Source organism: Heterodontus francisci, chromosome 20 (genome assembly GCF_036365525.1).
Source record: "Heterodontus francisci isolate sHetFra1 chromosome 20, sHetFra1.hap1, whole genome shotgun sequence".
Lineage (NCBI taxonomy): Eukaryota > Metazoa > Chordata > Chondrichthyes > Heterodontiformes > Heterodontidae > Heterodontus > Heterodontus francisci.
In genome coordinates, this window is record NC_090390.1 from 70,580,205 (window position 1) to 70,602,605 (window position 22,401).

Consider the following 22,401-nt stretch of genomic DNA (forward strand, 5'->3'; position numbering starts at 1 on the left):
GCATTTCAGGAGAGCTGTAGTTACCTATAAACGTGACTGTTTGTGTTGCGGCTGGTCAAAAGGATGTAACCGTGCCAGAAAAAGAGCACCAATTATCCATCTTTTTGTTGCTTCTGTACCTTAGTGTTATGAACAGTAGACTTTGTCGTACGATTGGGTTTTTAAAAAAACTGTAATCTGTAATGTAGTGTAAATCCTACCCAGAGACAAGTCAGAGGTTTTGGTTACCGTAAGATCAAGGAACACAGAGATCAAAAACCCATTTGCAAGCAAGGTACAGGGTTGCAACACCTAAAGGGAATTGGTTTTCACACGCCCAGACTCTCATACCGTAAACAGGGAGCCAGGGACTCTAAAAATTAAATTTCAAATTGAAATTTGTGAACACCAGGAAACAAAGGAAGGCCCAGGTGGTTTTGCTACGATCAGACTTATGCACTCAGAATTGTAAAAGGCAAACGACTGTTGACTTTTGATTCTGGATAAATTCAACATGCTTTCCTAGGTCTGGAGGCAGGCTGAGAGGAGAAAAGGAAGACATGAAGAAACCAGCAAAGCACAAGGCCTGCTCTCAGAAAATAAATACAGCAAAAAGCTGCTAAGATTTGCAACAGTTCAAAGACGCTAGGTTTGCGGAGGAGAAAAGACCAAAACGGTCAGTACAGATTGCCTTATTAACACGACTAGTCGAGCGTGCTCACAACTGAGTGAGTGAAAAGGACTGGGAGATTCAACCTACGGCAACTGGGAGGAGTTTGGGACTTATAATTGCAAGGATACCTTTTTGCTGAGAACACTGCAACATATAAACGTGGTGTGGGGTTTTCAATTTTGTTAATATGTTAATGAAAATACCTTCCTCTAATTTAGTATATTAGCTACCTACTATACTGTTGAGTTAATGTTGATTTTTAGTTTAGTTATCATAAAAGTCTTAAAACACGAAATCTTGTTTAATTCTTTAAAATCGGTCTGGGGAGTTCATATCTCTTGTTTTAAAGTTAACAGTCTCAACTGAAGTCGTAACAGGAAGACCAACACCAAGAAAGCTTTTTGAAATTACCAATTGTCAACAGCAGCTTTCTTTTCTCATGCATTGTTGATTAAATCAATCAGCTTGTAAACAAATTTGATGGGGTTCATCAGCATTAAAGATGTTTTCAGAATTTTTATTATGCACATGGTTGTTGATGGTTCTTGTGCCACTGCTGCTTGCATCCCCATGCATAAACCTGTTACTTAATTACATGATAGTTTTTAATATACCTGAGCCATGATGCAGAAATGGGGTCAGTTGTAAATTATCTGGTGAATTAATTTGCCAATTAGATGATGCCAGATAGCCCGAGGTTAGTTGCTCTTGTTGGCTTACTTGAAACAGGCTGAATTTGAATTTAAGCTGCAGATTTCACTTGTCAATAACCAATAATTCAAATTAACAAAATTTCCAATTCATTTACAAGGGGAAGCATTTTTGGTGTTGCATGATTTTAATTTGAATTAAGAGTAAACTATATGTATATAACAGTACCACTGAAAAAACATGGCCATTAATTCAACACAACAATTGAGACACTGGCGTAGTTAAACTTATCCCTGGGCAACAGCATATCAAACACCTGTTCTACACTCCAATCAATTTTCTTTCTTATTGGCTTGTCCAGAACAGAAAACCTTCAGCTGAGGTCAAAAGTTAAAATTACCCCCACCGTGTCTTCTGCACTTAGCTTGCCAGCCCCAAATGTACAGAAATCTGACAGCTACACATTTCACAAGGTCCTTGGAACGGTTTGAAAACCTGTGTTCTAAACTGCAACTTATGGAAACCAAATCATTTAAAGGAAAGCAAATCAATGTGCCTGAATAAATAAATACAGATAGCCTAGTTACTGTTCCTCTTAAAGCTAATAGCTCCCATAAATTGAAGAAATTGCATATTTTACACATTTTCTAGTAGATCGCCTGTGCTCATGATATGACATTTTATAAGTAAAGGCGAGTTGTACCATACAATTTATGTCATTATGTCATATCACGTTCTGGAATGCACTGCCTGAAGGGTGGTGGAGGCAGATTCAATCGTGACTTTCAAAAGGAAATTGCCTAAGCAGCTGAAAGAACTTGCAGAATTACGGGGAAAGAGCCAGGGAGTGGGACTAGCTAAACTGCTCTTGGAGAGCCGACATGGATTCAAATGTAGTCTCACCAATGCCCTGTATAACTGAAGCATAACCTCCGTACTTTTGTATTCAATTCCCCTCACAATAAATGATAATATTCTATTAGCTTTCCTAATTACGTGCTGTACCTGCATACTAACCTTATGCAGTTCATGCCCTAGGACACCCAGATCCCTCTGCATCTCAGAGCTCTGCAATCTCTCACCATTTAGATAATATGCTTTTTTATTCTTCCTGCCAAAATGGACAATTTCACATTTTCCCACATTATACTCCATTTGCCAGATCTTTGCCCTAAAGCCTGGCTCGGGTATAAAATTAAAGCACGATCAGACAACAACCAGTCCGAGCCCGACCCGAACTTGAATGCTGGATGCAGAATACAGACCCGACCCCGACTCGCAGTTGGCTTTGGTCAGGTTCGAGTCAGGTAGCCAGGCTTTAGCTCATGGTCCTACTCCCCATCTCCTTATTTTCTATTAAGAACTCCCCATACTCACTTACTATAGGACCAATGCTCACTTTTTAAAATATCTATAGAAACGCTTACTGTTTTTATATCTATTATATTTCTTGCTTGGTGCAGGAATTACATTGGGACAAATATATCATTTTAAATACGGTGTACTTCTTAGCTAGAGCATGTAACTGACCAGCACATTCAAATTTCCACATTCCCTGATCAAACAAAAGCCATGAACTCAGGCTGGCTGTATTTACAGTAATACTACTTTCTGGCCTTAAAAACAAGGCAATTTAAACAATGAGTCACCATGGCAGATTAATAATACATATACATTATATGGTAAACTACTTCTGTTAACAGTATACCACCCAATTAATCTTGAAAAACGTCACAGGAGATCGACGCGTAGAGAAAAATAATTGAATTTTATGACTTTCTAAGTACACAAGACACTGGAACCAAAGCATAAATGTTGCTCTTGGGACTGCTTACCTTTCCGGAGTTTGAATATTGTCTAAGTCTTCAATATCAAGTACCATCTGCTGAGACTCCCCTTTAGCAGCTTCAGTCTTTTCCTCAGCCAACTTAAGATAAGCCCTAACCACATCCTCCAAAGACTTGATATTTACCTGTAAAGAGCAAAACCAAAAGAAAGCAACATAAGATATCCCAGTAGAAGCAAAGCCAAGCTGTTATCTATGACAAAGCTGGCCAATCAGGAAGTACATCCATGTCACATTTAAGGATCTTTTCATCATTTATCCACAGAATGGTCTTTAGAGTACGGAAGAGTTATTTTTAAATGTTGCTTTAACACAGCGCAGTCACATAAGTTTAAAAAATGCAAGTTGCCATTTTCCCATGAACTGTGGATTACTGAGCTGCTTGTTACCTTATCTCAGTAATTAATAAATGATCACAGCCATTGTGTTGGTGAGTTACAAGTGGGTGCTTGGCAGGGAGTGTAGTGGCCCTTCCCTCTGACTGTAAATAGCAAGAGATAAAACAAAAAACCCAGAGATGCAGGAAGGTTAAGCTAAGGCTACAAAGAGAGTCAAGATTTCTAATATAAAAACTATGTAATGAGGCAGTCAATGGTTGAAGTGCAGGAGAGAAATCAGAAATTATGTTCAAGTTAAGTAAGTCAATCCACTTGTGTGGAAAAGTGCAGCACATAGCTTTGTGTAATAATACAAAATAAGGTAAGTAGTACTGTCTGAATGAAGTGAGTCCTGTCATAACTGCCATTCTGCATCCTCTCACAACTATGATGCAAAGCAGCTTAATAATCTATACGAGGCCTGGTTTTAACAAGTGTTAGCTTGGGTCACCTTCGGAGAGATGGAAGTATATACATGCAAAAAAACATGGATATACAGTTCAGGGTCATAAGGGAGTAGTCTTCTTACATGCACCAGTCACAACACCAAGTGGATACTGGGCAGTACAAGCCAAACACTCAGACTTCTCACAGGAGCCATTGAAGCAAATTTTTAATAATCAACTACTTGAGAACTTCAGTGAACCATCAGCATTAGTTAATAAAGGTTGACATTTCATCCACAAGTAATGAATCTATTCTGAAGTTTTTGATTAAGACTCCTCACAAAAGGCTGGAGAAGCAGCCAATCTCAAGATATTTTCAATTAAATGCTTGCTGACAGATCCTGCAGTCAACATCAGCTGAGTAACTCCTTAAAGTCCTGAAACCCAATGGAAAGTGAAGTGAGATCAAGAGTTTCCCTTTTTAAAAAAAATAATGTTTGAGGGTGGGGCAGGGAAAGCAAGCTTCAAGTCCGGTCTCTGCCTACATGCTCCTTTCCTAGTCTATTTAGACTGAGCCAGACAGCATGCAATGTTAGTGCCCAATATAACCCCATGCTCAGTTTTAAACCCTATACCTTAACCACCAGAAAAATAATCCACTTCTGCCTCTGGACCTCACCCTGCCATTGAAACTTTCACCATGACTGTGTTGCCCGAAGTTTGATCCCTCTAAAACTCTGTTTGATCTCCTCAGCTCCACTTAATACAATTCCAAGCTTATCCAAAAGCATTGCACAAAATCACTGAACAATATTCAGCTTTCACTCCTGTCTTCACAAACCCACCACTGGTTTCCCATCTCAGACTTCAGAAAAAAAAACAATAACTAAAAACTCCCTTATTGCCTTGCCCCACCCTACCTCAACTTTGCTCCAGTCCTGCATCCCAGCTCAGATGCTCTGCTCTTGACTCTAGCCTACTCTGTCCATTACAGGCAATGTTCCATCACCACAGCCCAAAAGACCTCCCCCTTCTTACATCTCTCCTTAGAATCTACTACTTCAAGTTACTACTCTTAACTACTGTTTAGTGTCCATTTTTCTTGCCCTTAAGCACAGTACCGTGGGATATTTCTGTGCATTAAAAAGATGTTAGCTGAAGGAGCTGCGGGTTATGTTCCTGTTCACATGCAGCAAGACTGTCTTTCTGCCGCTGTTTTGTATTGTATTTTTAATAAGTGCATGTTGGAAAATATCGTTGTTAGAAAATACAATCAGTGACAAAAACATTGATTAAGATTTTGACTAAACTATTTTCTTGAACAATTAGCCACTAAAAGTGCTACTTGAATTTCAGTCTGCTAGCTTCAAACAAATTAGCAAAAAATAAAATTTCGTAGTGGTAGGAATAATAATTCTCATTACATCAGCATGACCTCTACAAAAAAACAATAATTTAATGTGTGTGCATGGCATTATAGAAGTGCAATATACCTGCTGACAGATGTTCTTATACTGATACAATCCTTCTTTTGCTAGGTGGCTTTTGCGAAGATCCACACACAGCTCTAGGTATTTGAGCATAATAGGCTCGTGTATTTTCTGCCATGTTCGATGTTTTTTGCTCTTAATAACATCGTACAACACATCAAGTGCAGGTTGTTTCTTGCCAACTTCCAAGAACTCTGCAATTAAACAGGAAAATTGTTAATAATTAGGATCCCATATTGTAAACGTAGCATAAAAATGTTAATCAATTTTAAACATCTGTGCAACCAAATATTCAAAGACTTCCCATGGTCTCCCTTTAGGGAAGGAAATCTGCTGTCCTTACCTGGTCTAGCCTACATGTGACTCCAGACCTACAGCAATGTGGTTGACTCTTAAATGTGCTCTGAAATGGCCTAGAAAGCCAGTTATACCTAATCGCTACAAAGTCAATAAAACAGAATGAAACCAGACAGACCACCCGGCATCGACCTAGGCACCGGAAACGACAACGTGAAACCCAGCCCTATCGACCCTGCAAAGTCCTCCTTACTAACATCTGGGGGTTTGTGCCTAAGTTGGGAGAACTGTCCCACAGACTAGTCAAGCAACAGCCCAACATAGTCATACTCACCAAATCATACCTTATAGACAATGTCCCAGACATTGCCATCACCATCCCCAGGTATGTCCTGTCCCACCAGCAGGACAGACCCAGCACAGTGGTATACAGTCGTGAGGGAATTGCCCTGTGAATCCTCAACATCGAATCCGGACCCCATGAAGTCTCACGGCATCAGAGCAAACATGGGCAAGGAAACCTCCTGCTCATTACCACCTACCGCCCGCCCTCAGCTGATGAATCAGTACTCCTCCACGTTAATCATCACTTGGAGAAAGTACTGAGGGTGGCAAAGGTACAGAATGTACTCTGGGTGGGGGACTTCAATGTCCATCACCAAGAGTGGCTCAGTAGCACCACTACTGACTGAGCTGGCCGATTCCTAAAGGACATAGTTGCTAGACTGGGTCTGCGGCAGGTGGTGAGTAAACCAAGAGGGAAAAACATACTTGACCTCGTCTTCACCAATCTGCCTGCCGCAGGTGCATCTGTCCATGACAATATTGGTAAGAGTGACCACCGCACAGTCCTTGTGGAGACCAAGTCCCGCCTTCACATTGAGGATACCCTCTATCGTGTTTTGCGGCACTACCACCATGCTAAATGGGATAGATTTTGAACAGATCTAGCAATGCAAAACTGGGCATCCATGAGGCGCTGTGGGCTATCAGCAGCAGCATTGTACTCAACCACAATCTGTAACCTCATAACCCGGCATATCCCCCGCTTTATCATTACCATCAAGCCGGGGGACCAACTCTGGTTCAATGAAGAGAGCAGGAGGGCATGCCAGGAGCAGCACCAGGGATACCTCAAAATGAGTTATCAACCTGCTGAAGCTACAACACAGGACTACTAGCGTGCCAAACTGCATAAGCAGCATGTGATAGACACAGCTAAGCGATCCCATAACCAATGGATCAGATCGAAGTTCTGCCACATCCAGCCGTGAATGGTGGTGGATAATTAAACAACTAACAGGAGGAGGTGGCTCCACAAACATTCCCATCCTCAATGATGGGGGAGCCCAGCACATCAGTACGAAAGATGATCCATCTCGGCCTCCTCCTGAAGTCCCCAGCATCACAGATGCTAGACTTCAGCCAATTCAATTCACTCCACGTGGTATGAAGAAACGACTGAAGGCACTGGAAACTGCAAAGGCTATGGGCCCTGACAATATTCCTGCAATAGTACTGAAGACCTGAGCTCGAGAACTTGCTGCATTCTTAGCCAAGCTGTTCCAGTACAGCTACAACACTGGCATCTACCTAGCAATGTGGAAATTTGCCCAGGTATGTCCTGTGAACAAAAAGCAGGACACGTTTAACCTGGCCAATTACCACCCAATCAGTCTACTTTCAATCATCAGTAAAGTGATGGAAGGTGTCATCAACAGTGCTATCAAGTGGCACTTACTTAGCAATAACCTGCTCTGAAGAAGGAATTTTCCTCCACACAAGATCAGGGGGCAGGTTGTTCAACCTTGCCCGTCTAAGAGCGAAGTCCAAAGTACGGAAAGTCCTCATCAGAGAACTCCTCTTTGCTGACGATGCTGCTTTAACATCTCACACTGAAGAATGCCTGCAGAGTCTCATCGACAGGTTTGCGTCTGCCTGCAATGAATTTGGCCTAACCATCAGCCTCAAGAAAACGAACATCATGGGGCAGGATGTCAGAAATGCTCCATCCATCAATATTGGCGACCACGCTCTGGAAGTGGTTCAAGAGTTCACCTACCTAGGCTCAACTATCACCAGTAACCTGTCTCTAGATGCAGAAGTCAACAAGCGCATGGGTAAGGCTTCCACTGCTATGTTCAGACTGGCCAAGAGAGTGTGGGAAAATGGCGCACTGACACGGAACACAAAAGTCCGAGTGTATCAGGCCTGTGTCCTCAGTACCTTGCTCTACGGCAGCGAGGCCTGGACAACGTATGCCAGCCAAGAGCGACGTCTCAATTCATTCCATCTTCGCTGCCTTCGGAGAATACTTGGCATCAGGTGGCAGGACTATATCTCCAACACAGAAGTCCTTGAAGCGGCCAACATCCCCAGCTTATACACACTACTGAGTCAGCGGCGTTTGAGATGGCTTGGCCATGTGAGCCGCATGGAAGATGGCAGGATCCCCAAAGACACATTGTACAGCGAGCTCGCCACTGGTATCAGACCCACCGGCCGTCCATGTCTCCGTTATAAAGACGTCTGCAAACGCGACATGAAATCGTGTGACATTGATCACAAGTCGTGGGAGTCAGTTGCCAGCATTCGCCAGAGCTGGCGGGCAGCCATAAAGACAGGGCTAAATTGTGGCGAGTCGAAGAGACTTAGTAGTTGGCAGGAAAAAAGACAGAGGCGCAAGGGGAGAGCCAACTGTGCAACAGCCCCAACAAACAAATTTCTCTGCAGCACCTGTGGAAGAGCCTGTCACTCCAGAATTGGCCTTTATAGCCACTCCAGGCGCTGCTTCACAAACCACTGACCACCTCCAGGCGCGTATCCATTGTCTCTCGAGATAAGGAGGCCCAAAAGAACCTGCTCAGTGACACTCAGTTTGGGTTCCACCAGGGCCACTCAGCTCCTGACCTCATTACAGCCTTGGTTTAAACATGGACAAAAGAGCGGAACTCAAGAGGTGAGGTGAGAGTTACTGCCTTTGACATCAAGACAGCATTTGACCAAGTACAGCATCAAGGATCCCTAGCAAAACTGAAGTCAATGGGAATCGGGGGAAAACACTCAGCTGGTTGGACTCATACCTAGCACAAAGGAAGATGGTTGTGGCTATTGAAGGTCAATCATCTCAGCTCCAGGATAACTGCAGGAGCTCCTCAGGGTAGTGTCCTAGGCCCAACCACATTCAGCTGCTTCCCCTTCACATTCAATGGCATTATGATCACTGAATCCCACTATCAACCTCCTCGGGGTTGCCATTGACCAGAAACTGAACTGGAGTAGCCATATAAATACCGTGACTACAAGAGCAGGTCAGAGGCTAGGAATCCTACGGCGAGTAACTCACCTCCTGACTTCCAAAGTCTGTCCACCATCTACAAGGCACAAGTCAGGAGTGTGATGGAATACTCTCCACTTGCCTGGATGGATGCAGCTCCAACAACACTCAAGAAGCTCGACACCATCCAAGACAAAGCAGCCTGCTTGATTGGCATCCCATCCACAAACATTCACTCCCTCCACCACCACCACCGATGCACAGTGACAGCAGCGTGTACCATCTACAAGATGCACTGCAGCAACACACCAAGGCTCCTTAGACAGCACCTTCCAAACCCGCAACCTCTATCACCTAGAAGGACAAGAGCAGCAGATGCATGGGAACACCACCACTTGCAAGTTCCCCTCCAAGTCACACACCATCCTGACTTGGAACTATATCGCCATTCCTTCACTGTTGCTGGGTCGAAATCCTGAAACGCCCTTCCTAACGGCACAGTGGATGTCCCTACCTCACATGGACTGCAGCGGTTCAAGAAGGCAGCTCACCACCACCTTCTCAAAGGCAATTAGGGATGGGCAATACATGCTGGCCTACCCAGCGACGCCCACATCCCATGAATGAATTAAAAAAATTCTGACTTACTTTATACACCACTTGTGGATAGCTTCAACTATCAGATTTCACTTACAGATTAGTAATTCTTAGCAATGAAGAAAGCTAATTCAAACAAAAAGATCAGCATTTTCCCAAGCAAACGAATAAAATGCTTGTGGTGTAACCAAACCCCTTTTTCCAAATCGAAATAACTGCCTCAACCTTATTAAATATATTGCTACACTCTGTGCCTCTTAAAAGGATCCATTGTTTAAAGCATGTCACTGCCTCCTTACAATCAGAAATCCCCGCTGGGGCAAACTTCACCAACCTCCTCTCTATCCTGCTCATTCCACCTACCCTCTTGGACTATGCCAGTAGAGCCATCACCATCGCCGTTAGCATCTCCCTCTGGAATGTCAATTCACCTGTGAACTAGGCCCTTGTCATCCATAACTTTATTAGCACCTCGATCTTTACCAAAATCTCCCCGTGGCTATAATTTACATCATCTGCTCCACCCAAGGTTTCAGTGATGGCGTGGCCCTAATCACAAAGTCACATCTTTGGTTTCTCCCATTACTCCTCAGGCAGATTCTCATTCTTTGAGCACCTCACTTTCCCCGACCCCATCTCATCTCAAAAATCTGTACCATCTACTATCCCAAGCCCCAACCGAAGATTCTCATGAAGATATTCCCCCACAGCCTCTGCACCGAGTGATTCCCATCCCCATCTCAGGTCCTCACGCCCTCTCTGAATTCATTGCCCTTCTGCGCTTCCTAAACCTCTCCCTTCATATTCAAAGCCACTACCTCGACCTTCATTACAAAGGCACCTTCGACTACTTTTCTTGTACTTGTCACCACCCACGCCTCCCCCATTTCCTCTCAAACCCACTTCCTTCTACATCGGAGGAAAAAATTCTCCAAGTCATTAAAACTGTGCAAAAAACAATACCCAGCAGATGCTTTAAATCTGAAATAAAAAGCTGAAAATGCTTTGAAAGAGAAACATAGGGTGAAGATGATCAACCTGAAATATTACCTCTGTTTCTCTCTCCACAGATGCTGCCTGACCTGCTGAGTGTTTCCAGCATTTTCTGTTCATGTTTTATTTACAACTCTTTCAAATGCCAGCTGCCTAGTTTTTGGTCTTCCATTCGTCATGATACTTGTGCAGCTGCCAATCTGGGCAACCATTACTTCACTTCCACCATTGATATCCATATCCCCAAACAAAACCTTTTCTCTCTTGCATTTCGGTTGCTCCCTCCAACATGATCCCATCTTTGCTCCTTCAAATCCAAGGGCCACAGATTAGAGCATATCTGGTGCACAAGTGAGTTAGCCATCCAACACTAGATCTGGCTGAACCACATCAAGTACTACCAGGCCTCTTTCTTCCGCCAAAACTATTCACTACATGGTCATATAATAAAAGCAAAATACTGTGGATGCTGGAAATCTGAAATAAAAACAAGAAACGCTGGAAATACTCAGCAGGTCTGGCAGCATCTGTGAAGAGAGAAGCAGAGTTAACATTTCAGATCAGTAACCCTTCATCGGACTACATGGTCATCCTGAACAGCATAGATAACCAAATACTCCCATCAATATTTCCTCCAACACAACCACCTGCTTCAACCCCAAGTTACCCTTTATTTAAGGTATGTAACTGTATCTTCTACTGTGAAGACAGACAGTATTTATTCAATAATATAAAAGCAAAATACTGCGGATGCTGGAAATCTGAAATAAAAACAAGAAATGCTGGAACCACTCAGCAGGTCTGGCAGCATCTGTGAAGAGAGAAGCAGAGTTAACGTTTCGGGTCAGAGACCCTTCTTCGATGTTCCGAAGAAGGGCCACTGACCCGAAACGTTAACTCTGCTTCTCTTTTCACAGATGCTGCCAGACCTGCTGAGTGGTTCCAGCATTTCTAGTATTTGTTCAATGTCTGCCTTTTCCTCTTTTCCCATGATAATTTCTCCTCTCTAAAAGGGACCAACGCCTACTTCAGCTACTCTCTCTTTTTAATATATACTTGCAATGTTTTTATATTCCTGCCCAGTTTACTCATTCTATTTCTTCTTTTTAATCGACTTTTTTGCTTGTTTGTAAAACACTCCCAGTCCTCAGGCTTACTACTATTCTTTGTAATATTCGAAGCCTTTTCTTTTAATCTAATACTATTCTTAACTTCCTTAGTAAGCCATGCAAGATCTTTCTTGCTGAATTATTGTTTTTACATCTACTTTTGTTTAACATTTCTAATTGTTTCTTTAAATGTTTCCCACTGTTTGCTGCTATACTGTTTACCCTATCAACCTTAGCCAGCTCTCCTCTCATACCCAAGTAATTGGCTTTGTTTAAGTTTAAGATTCTTGAGACTGGAGTAAATCGCTTTCAAACTTATGGAATTCAATTGTGTTATGATCACTTCTTCCCAGAGGATCTTTTACAATGAGATTATCAACTCTGCCTCATACCAGTCAAAGTCAAGGACTGAGGTTCCTCCATCACTACATGCTGGATCCCCACATCGACCTGGCTCGCAGTCACACCCTCCTGTCCCTTCCCACTGACAAACTTAATTAAGTTCTACTTAACCTAAGGGGTGTGACTGCCTCCCAGAACAAAGGGTCCAGGTAACTCTCCTCCACTCTGATGCCCTGCAATATCTGCGACTCAGACTCCAGCTCAGCAATTCTGAGCCGAAGTTGCTCAACCTGCAGACACTTACTGTAGAAATGGTCATCTGGGACCGCAATGCATTCCACAAATTCCCACGTTGCAGTCATGGCACACCACCAGCTCTGCCACGGCAGCCTAACCTCTCAAATAGTGATCCACTCCTTTTTAACACCATTTCTACCCCTTCCCAAAAATCCTACCTTTTGATCCCTCTGTCCTTGTTGCACCTCCCGACTTTCTTGCAACTGTTATAATCTCTCCAGGATTCTGCCCCATCACAGCACTGAACTCGCTCGAACCAAAATCACAAACTACATCCTCTGTCGTTGTGGTTTGCTCCTGGACTTCTCTGCACATCGTTGACCAATCCATCCTCCTCCAACACCTCCATCCCATTGGCCAGTTGAACAAGATTGCCCTTGCACGGTTCCACTTTTATCCATCCAATCATAACCAGAGTACCTTCGGCAATGCACTCTTACCACCCGCACATTACTTCTGTAGTGTCCGAAGGATCTATCCTGGTCCCCTCTTCTTCCTCATAAACATGTTGCCCCTCAATATCATCCAAAGGCATGGGGTCAACTTCCATGTGTACACTGAAGATGCCTAGTTCCATTGCTTGCGTTGAAGCTGCTTGTTAAAATTCCACTCTTGGATGAGTCACAATTTCATCCAGCTAAATATTGGGAAGACTGAAGCCAGTGTCTTTGTCCCCATCTGCAAACTGCAATGTGTCTTCAATTCCACATTTTTTCCAGCCACCCTCTGAGGCTTAACCAGACTGTTCACAACCTCAGCATCCTAAATGATCCAAGCTGAGATTCCAACTCCTTCTCCAAAGTCCACCAGCTGCCACCTCTGACTCAACCCATCTGCAGCAGAAACCCTTATCCATGCCCTGTTACCTCCAGACTCTGTTACAATGCTCTTCTGGCCAGCTTTCCATCCTCCACCCGACTCTCAGTTCCTTTGACTTAGGCCCGCTGGCAACCCGCTTCACACCACCACTGGTGGCTGCTTCTTCAAGCACCTAGACCTATGCTCTGGAAATTCTCTTTTAAATTCCCTCCCTTTCTTCTTCAAGACTCTCCTAAAACCCATCTCTTCTATCAAGCTTTTGGTCACCGGTAATATTTCCTTCTTTGGTTTAGTATTAATTATGCCATGCGTCTCTGAAGCAACATGGAACATTTCTTTTTGTTAAAAATCACATTGTTGTTGACCAAGATTTTATATTACAAGTCACTTCAACATGTACAAAATCCACCAGCCCCACATCTGGCTCAAGTACAGCGATAGTTTATAAAGGTAAGCTCATCAGTGTAAAGTGCACCAGGCCTCACAGATGGGTGCCAAAACACACAATGTGTGGCACAGTGGTTAGCACCGCAGCCTCACAGCTCCAGCGACCCGGGTTCAATTCCGGGTACTGCCTGTGTGGAGTTTGCAATTTCTCCCTGTGTCTGCGTGGGTTTCCTCCGGGTGCTCCGGTTTCCTCCCACATGCCAAAGACTTGCAGGTTGATAGGTAAATTGGCCATTAGCAATTGCCCCTAGTATAGGTAGGTGGTAGGGAAAATGTAGGGGACAGGTGGGGATGTGGTAGGAATATGGAATTAGTGTAGGATTAGTATAAATGGGTGGTTGATGGTCGGCACAGACTCGGTGGGCCGAAGGGCCTGTTTCAGCGCTGTATCTCTAAAAAAAAAAGTGAACTTTTTCTTTCCCAACAAAAGAACACGTTCAGCTGATTTACAGTAAACCAGTTTTTCTGAGAATGATACGTATGTATCAAGACGCAAACACTAAATCAATAATCAACTCTCAAACGGTGTTTTAATGTGGATACAAATATTATTGTAGATAGGTCCATTATATATAAATTGGAAAGGTCATAAGGTCATTCATGAGCTGAGCACCGGATTGCTTGCCGCGATGCCCACAGGGCTACAGACATGATGGGCTTAGTGGCCTCTGCATCGTTAACTTTCTATTATTCTATGACATTTATGATCAGTGTGCTGACACTCTCTGAACAATACCCACTTGGCGAAGGAACAGAATGGGACTGTCATTGATAACCTGCACTTAGGACTTATTTTATTTTCCAGTCCAGGGGTGAGGGAAGATTGGAAGGGGAAGTTAAATGAGCAAAATCATGCAGAATGTTCAGTGCATGGAATGAGAAGAACATGTTCAAAAATACAGTAGGTTGGACAATGTCATTTCTGTTCTGTATTTGAGAACAATGCATTTCCTATGTAATTTCCAAAATAAAAATACTTAGGTACAAATCAAATATAGTTTAGCATGAATTATGAAAAATAATGATTCTTTTCCAAAATTATCTTAATGTACAATGATATAGGAGTAGGCCACTCAGTGCCCCAAGACTGTTTTGCCAATCAATGTGGTTAATCTGTGTCAACTTCATTTATCCACCCTTGATTAACAAAATCTATCCTCACCATTTCTCCATACTGAATACCAGCTGCCACAATTTTGACTAGTTAATTTGTCCATGACCCTTTGTAAATTCCTGCTCTCATCTACACAACTTACTGTTCCTCCCAAACTAGTGCCATCTGCAAACTCAGATTCACAACGCTTCATTCCTTATGGTGAAAAGCTGAAACCCAAGTCAATATGACTGAGGAATACTGCTTAGCATATAGCACCAGAGTACATTCCCTTTAGTTCTGCTCTTGGTCTCCAACTTCCCACCCCTTTACATAGAATGATATAGAATATACAGCACAGCAACAGGCCACTTGGTTCAACTAGTCTGTGCTGGTGTTTATACTCCACAAAAGTCTCCTCTGTTCTACCTACTTCATTGCAGCCTGTCAACATATCCTTTTATTCCTTTTTCTCATTTATTTGTCTAGTTTCCTTCTGAAAGCATCCAAGCTATTCACCCCACCCACTTCTTGTGGTATCAAGTTCCACATTCTAACCACTGAGTAAAGAAGTTTCTCATCTCCCTACTGGATTTATTAACTATCTTATATTTATTGTGAGGTTACCTCCGATTCCAAGCACTCATTTAACTAATAATCTCCTCTGCAGAACCTTAGCAAATGCTTTCTGAAAGTCCACATAGAAAACATCCACAACATTCCACTGCCCACCATGTTAGTGACCTGCTTAAAAATTTCAACTAGATAAGGCAGACATGACACACACTTTCCAAATCCATGCTTTTTAGTTAACTTATGCACGTCCCTGCATTCATTCACATTGGCCCTGACAATAGATTCCATTAACTTCACCAGAACTTATGTTGCAATGATAGGTCTATTTTCTCTTGATATCTCCTTATCCCTCATAACCTTTGTGTTATCTTATCACTTGCCCTCGTTTTTTTTTCCTATTTTACATGAGTGTTATACAGATCCTCCCCTTCCTTTATTGGTTTCAAGTCCCTCCTACAGGCCTAGTTATCCTTAATGCTCATGTGTTACTTTAACATTTTCTTGTTAATCCTCAAAACTTTTACAAAAACTTAAAATACATATTTCAAACCAAGGCATATTACATAGCCCAGATATTCCAACTCCTGCTTAGTCCAGCAATGGCAAAATTTTCACGAACAGAAAAAAAGCTGGGTGAACTTAAAGTAGAAAATTGTATTTTATGATCAGATTAATGAACTAAAATTTTGCTGCAAAAGAATTAGGAAAAAAAAGGGGAAATTCCTGTTACCAGCGTCATCTAAAAGATTGGGTGTCAAGAGACTAAACCGTCGTAAATAAATGAAGGAACAGAATGAATACAATCGGTGCATTGAAGAAAAGTACATTTTTTGTCAGAGGACCAGCGATAAAGTAGAAGATTCAGGGCTCCAAGAATCATCTGTGCAGCTTTCAAACTCGAACAAGCAAAACCAAGGAAGCATAAAATATTTAAAAAGTGCCCAACTAATTATGTCTAAATTATATGCGAAGTTAGATTTAAATAAATTAATCCCGATTCGGAGGGGGAAGAATTCACCCGATTAGGAGGGGTGTGGGGGAAGAATTCACCCTCCAGGGAAACAAACAAACCCAAATACATTTAACAAAGTTTATCTGACGCCTGTCGTTATTTGCTGAGTTAATTACATTTAATAGAAGAAATTAGGAGCCATTAAGTTAAGAGATCGGGTAACATGTGCATGAGACACAGGCCTGGTGAGAGGCCACAGCCTCTCCTCTCCCACGCCACCTCAGCCATATGGGTCGGCTGGGCCCTGCGACCTAGGCCTCATCGCTCCCCCCCCCCCCAAACCACCCCCCAATCAAATCCGCGCTAGCTCACCGTTGGCCCTTTTCAAGGCGTTCTCCGGTCTCTGGAAATACGCCGGCATGGTATCAGGCTCCGAGCTCCCTACACAACCAGGCCACCCCCCACCCGGCCAGAGCTGCTCAGCGCTGAATCGATCGCTTCAAAATGGAGACCGGCACCACGTGACCCGCCCGGTACCACGTGACCTGCCCCACCGCCCGCCGCATCCGGCGCACGCGCACTCCGCTCCTTGCTGTCCCCTGGAGCGCCATCCCTGAAGCTCGGCAGCAGCAGAAGCTGGTTCCGTGCATTTAGCACACTGGACTGCAGAGCATTTCAACAGCCAGTTTCACAGCAGAAATGAGAAAAATTTTGCATTAGTGCACTTTCAGGACCTCAGAACGTTCCAAAGTGCTTTACAGCCAATGAAGTACTTTTCAAGTGTAGTCACTGTTGTAATGGAGGAAGATCTGTTTTTTGTGATGTTGATTGAGAGATAATTATTAGCCCTGATAGGGGGATAACTCCCATGCTGTCCTTTGAAATAGCACATGGGATCTTTTACATCCACTTGCAAGGGCAGATAGGGCTTCAGTTTAACACCTCATTTGAATGACAGCAGGTCCAACAGTGTAGTATTTCCTCAATACTACACTGGGGCACAACCTAGCTTTTTGTTCTCAAGTCCTGCGGTAGGATTCAAACCAACAATCTTCTGACTCAGAGGCAAGAGTGCTACCAGCTGAACCACAGCTGACACCCAAGTTACATTTTTTTACAAAATTATATAATGTCCTGCATCAAAATAGGCTGGAGAACTCACAGGACCCCACTGTTCCTCAGACTGCTTAGTCCCCACTCCTCCATTAGTAGCTGACCCTTCAGTCAGTCAGACCCTGCCCTCTGGAATTCTCATTCTTAACCATGCCATCTCACCACTGTTCTCAATTCCATCAAAGCCTCTAGCATTCTTACAATTCCCCTTCCCACTTAATTTACCGCATTCTATTTGAGGTGTATTATACAAACCTAAATTGGGTTACTATTTCCAATGAGCCATGCTTAACAGATGTGATAAGTGTCATGCTAGGCCCCCACCTGCCAAGAATGAGGCACATCAATTTTGTCATGAACATTGATTTTTAACTGTTGTTGGAGCGATGAAATGACTTGTTAAACAAATCAACTATGGCTGGAAAAAAACATTTACACACTAATAGACATCAAAGATGAGGAAGTGCATTCCAGGGCCTGCTAAGGAGGATACAATCCACAAGGGCCAGGACTGGTGAAACCAGCTGGTCACATAACCAACTGGATGTTCCAGGGTTTTCTTTTGAACTGGCCACAGAGAGTTTGAACTCAGAAAGACTGGTTGTTCCTGGACTGAGAAGATCTCTCCTGTCTGCTCCCATCTCTTTCTCACAATCCTCTGAATCCACTGAAGACGCATAAACCCCAAGAGAGAAAAGTCTCCTACAGTAAACAAGGTTTAAGAAGAATACTGGGCCCCAACGAAAAACAAGATCTACCTACAATCAAGGACTCTACAGTGAGCTTAAAGAACCGTAACAAAAACTCTTCCGATATGCCTCAAGTTTTTCCACTTTATTTTTCTTCTCTTTCTGTCTCTATGTGTATGTGTGTATCACGTGTGCAAGCCATTGTGGGTGCATCTTGTATCCGTAGGCGTCAAGCGAATTAGAGTTTAAGTTCAAGTTTAATAAATTTCAACTTCTTTATGCTGTTTCTTTGCCTTATCATTGGAAAGCAGTGAACAAGGATTCACCAAGGGGGAGCTAAAAACACGGTGTGTTTAAAAGTAAACCCTGTTACAGTAACGCCAGGTGAAGGCTGAAAGGGACCCCAAGACACCTTTCTCACCTGGTCGTAACAGAAATGTGGGTGCTAGCATCCGGAATTTTACCCACAGACAAACAAGAGAAATTGGAATGCGAAGCCAAATTGTTCCCAATCAAAAGAAAAACAATATTTCAATACAGGTTTTCTAGTGGTTGTGTGTGCTTGAATACTAATATGTCTGCAGCTGAAGCTAGTGGCTCCCCAAGCCAGCGTGAAGTAACTTGGGATAAATTAAAAACACTGTCTGTGGAGGAGCTGAGAAAAATGGCTGAGCAGTTTAGTTTAGAGATACAGCACTGAAACAGGCCCTTCGGCCCACTGAGTCTGTGCCGACCATCAACCACCCATTTACACTAATCCTACACTAATTCCATATTCCTACCACATCCCCACCTGTCCCTATATTTCCCTACCACCTACCTATACTAGGGGCAATCTTTAATGGCCAATTAACCTATCAACCTGCAAGTCTTTGGCATGTGGGAGGAAAGCGGAGCACCCGGACGAAACCCACGCAGACACAGGGAGAACTTGCAAACTCCACATAGGCAGTACCCAGAATTGAACCCGGGTCGTCGGAGCTGTGCGGCTGCGGTGCTAACCACTGCACCACTGTGCCACCCTGTGTGGGATCACTGTACGTGGCAAGGCTAGAAAGTCTGAATTCCTAAGACTAGTGGCCAACCATTTTTCCCTTGAATCTGAAGAAAAAGACTCCAACAGGGTATTGGTAGCAAAGATACAATTGGAACAAAGGAAACTTGAATTAGAAGACAGGGAAAGAGAAAGAGAGAGGCAGGAGAGGGAGGAAGAGACTTCCAGAAGGAACATGAAGAAAATGAAAGGCAGGAGTGGGAGAGAGAAAGAATATTCTGAAAGGAATGTGAAGAAAGAGAGCTGAAGCGGCTTCAGTTAACTAGGGGGTGACAGTGTAAGCATAGCCAATAAGGAGGAGCGTAATTCAGGGCTGGGTACAGAATTGTTAAAACTAGCTCAGCTAATTCCAAAATTCAATGAGGAAGTTGTAGAAGAATTGTTTGTATCCTTTGAGAAACTGGCAAGGCAGCTAAAATGGCCAGCAGAGACCTGGCCTCTTTTACTACAAAGCAAACTAACTGGAAAAGCCCATGAGGTTTATTCCCTGTTGCCAGACGAGAGTTCATCAAATTATGAACTGACAAAAAATGCTATCCTCGGAGCATATGAATTAGTACCCGAAGCCTATTGCCAAAAGCTTAGAACCCTCAAGAAGCAAGCTAATCAAACTTATCTGGAATTTGAAAGAAGTGAGCTGCTGGCTTTTGACCAGTGGCTGATGGCTGTTAAAGTGCAGCTCAGCTATGAGAATTTCAGAGAAGTGATTCTGTTAGAGGAATTTAAACACTCTTTCCCACTCTCCGTAAAAACCCCTGTAGGGGAGCAGCAAGTCCAGAGAACCCGGAAAGCGGCCGTTCTGGCCAATGAGTTTGCTTTAATTTGTAAGTCGGTTTCGTAGGGGAGAACCTTTCCTCATCACCCCCATAAATCTGAAAAGGACAAAGGGTGGGAAGATGATAGGAGCCCTAGCAGTCCTGGGAGAGAAAGAAAAGCAGGAGACACAGGGGGGTGGGTCCTCCTCTAGCCAAAAAGGAAGGTGCTATGAGCAGGAGTAAGACCCGGAGACCTGGGTGCTTCCATTGTCACAAAGCAGGGCATTTAAAAGCTGACTGCTGGAAACTAAAGGGAAAATCTATAGGGTTAATCAGGGCACACCCGCTCAGTGAAGACAGGTACCTGATGGAAAGCGTATCAAAACAAACTGTGGCTTTAACTTCAGTAAGAGTGAGACCCAGGAAGCTTATGGCTGCAAGAAAGTTTAATAGGATTCCTGAGGGTTATCAAGGTTTTCTGACTGAAGGTAAGGTAACCCCATACCCCTCGAGTGGGGCAAGCAAGCCCATAGTAATTCTCAAGGACACAGGGGCCACTAGATTCCTTTTACTGGGAAAAGGCCTGACCTTTCTCCCAGAGAGTGCAGTGAACACCAGAATGGTGGTGAATGGTATTGGAGGGCAGTGTATGCCTGTACCTGTACACTGGGTGCACCTGGAGTGCGACCTAGTTTCGGGACTGGTTGCCCATAGTTTGCCTGTGGATGGGGTTGACCTGCTCCTAGGTAATGATCTGGCAGGGGTGAAGGTGGTAGCAGTCATCCCCCAACCCCACCATGGTGAAAGAAAGACCGCAGGACGTGAGAGAGACAGGGCCATGGCAGGAGAAGGACCCTGCAGTTTCCTTGAATGTGTAGAGGATCAGGCCATGATCAAATCAGCTTCCCCAGAGGAGACTGAATTAGCACTGCAGGCAAATGACCAGGCCTGTCTGTCCAAGACTTTCTTTGGAAAGTTAGGAGACCCAGGGAATGAATTAAATGGATTTTCCTAAGGTGAGGCTTAGTGAGCCGACCCAGTATTGCAAGAATTAGCACAGGTTGCCCAATCTAAAAGAGCAGAGGGAGTCCCTGATTGCTATTATTTAAAGAATGAGGTACTGTTGAGGAAATGGAGTTCTCCTCACAGACCTGAGAGCAAGGAGTGGACAGTAGTTCACCAGTTAGTTGTGCCACAGAGGTACTGGAGAGAGATATTAAGAAGGACCCACGAGACTACAGTGGCTGTACATACTGGTATACGACAGACCAAAGCCCGCATAAGATAGCAGTTTGACTGAGGGGAAACCCAAACCTACAGTGAAACCTGCACCCCTAAGTCCTGTACTGGTGTTAGGAGAACCCTCCAGCAGAGGGCTGGTGAACTGTAAGGGATCCCCACCGAGAACAGAGGTGGGCACAAGGCTGGCAAAAGGTTAGAGAGGGAAGGGGAAAAATTGACCAAGAGGGTAGGTTAAAGGAAGTCCAGGAGGAATCCCGGATGAAAAAGCCTACTGTCTGGTTAGCCAACCCCAAAAAATGTGGAAAGTTAGACCCCATATCCTCCTACGTAAAGGCAGACACTGGAAGCACCCCACCAGAGTTGCTAACAGTATTTACAGGAACATGCAGAGACAAAGAAAGACCTCCAAGGGGCAGAGAAACCATGAGGGTGATGCCTCACCTAGTTGAAGTGCCACAGGGGCGTGCAGTAGAGTCTGCACAAATACCTGCAGGTAGAAGTGTCTCAGAGGACAAAGGGGAGATTAGCAAAGAATCCTCCCCCACAGTCGGACAAAAGCAAACCACTCATCCCCTGAAGTCACAAGTCTTTGCATGAATCAGCAAAGTACTGAAAGAGAGTACAGGATAGACCTGCCCACTAATGACTCTCTTGAAACAAAAAATTTCAACTCAGGGCTAATTAAACCTTACCATCTCAAAGACCCCAGGCAGCCACGGAAATGGGCAAACTGAAGAAAAACTTCCCCAAAGAACTACATGTTTACTGGGATGCCAAAAAGGGGCAATTAAAGCAGCACTGGCACCAAAAAAAGACAGGCTGTAATAAGTTTTAGGATTTATGAATGAATGGGAATGAATGAGAGAAATGCATGGTTCTTTTTTTTCTATATCTTATATTTTCTCTTGGCCCTTTCAATAAAATACGCTTTTCTCAAATCGCATTTCATTACGCTGGGTGTGGAGGTGTCATGTTAGGCCCCCACCTGCCAAGAATGAGGCATATCAATTTTGTCATGAACATTGATTTTTACCTGTTGTTGGAGTGAGGAAATGACTTGTTAAACAGATCAGCCGTGGCTGGAAAAAAAATTTACACACTAACAGACATTGAAGGTGAGAAAGCGCATTCCAGGGCCTGCTAAGGAGGATACAATCCACAAGGGCCAGGACTGGTTAGACCTGTTGGTCACATGACCAACTGGCTGTTCCAGGGTTTCCTTTTGAACTGGCCACAGAGAGTTTGAACTCAGAAAGACTGGTTGCTCCTGGACTGAGAAGATCTCTCCTGTCTGCTCCCATCTCTTTCTCACAAGCATCTGAATTCACTGAAGACACATGAACCCCA

At 43.7% G+C, this 22,401-nt stretch overlaps 1 protein-coding gene across 1 annotated transcript in view; it reads right to left on the bottom strand.

The window, feature by feature from the left end:
• eif3s10 (eukaryotic translation initiation factor 3, subunit 10 (theta)) overlaps positions 1–16,725 on the bottom strand; it is a 46,158-nt gene extending 29,433 nt beyond the window's left edge. The window contains exons 1-3 of the mRNA XM_068052994.1: positions 16,574–16,725; positions 5,406–5,596; positions 3,139–3,275 (exon numbers count right to left, since the gene is read on the bottom strand). Of these exons, the coding sequence (XP_067909095.1) occupies positions 3,139–3,275; positions 5,406–5,596; positions 16,574–16,622 (377 nt within the window). The 5' untranslated portion in view covers positions 16,623–16,725. The remainder of the gene's footprint in view (positions 1–3,138; positions 3,276–5,405; positions 5,597–16,573) is intronic.
• Positions 16,726–22,401: the final 5,676 nt, after the last annotated feature.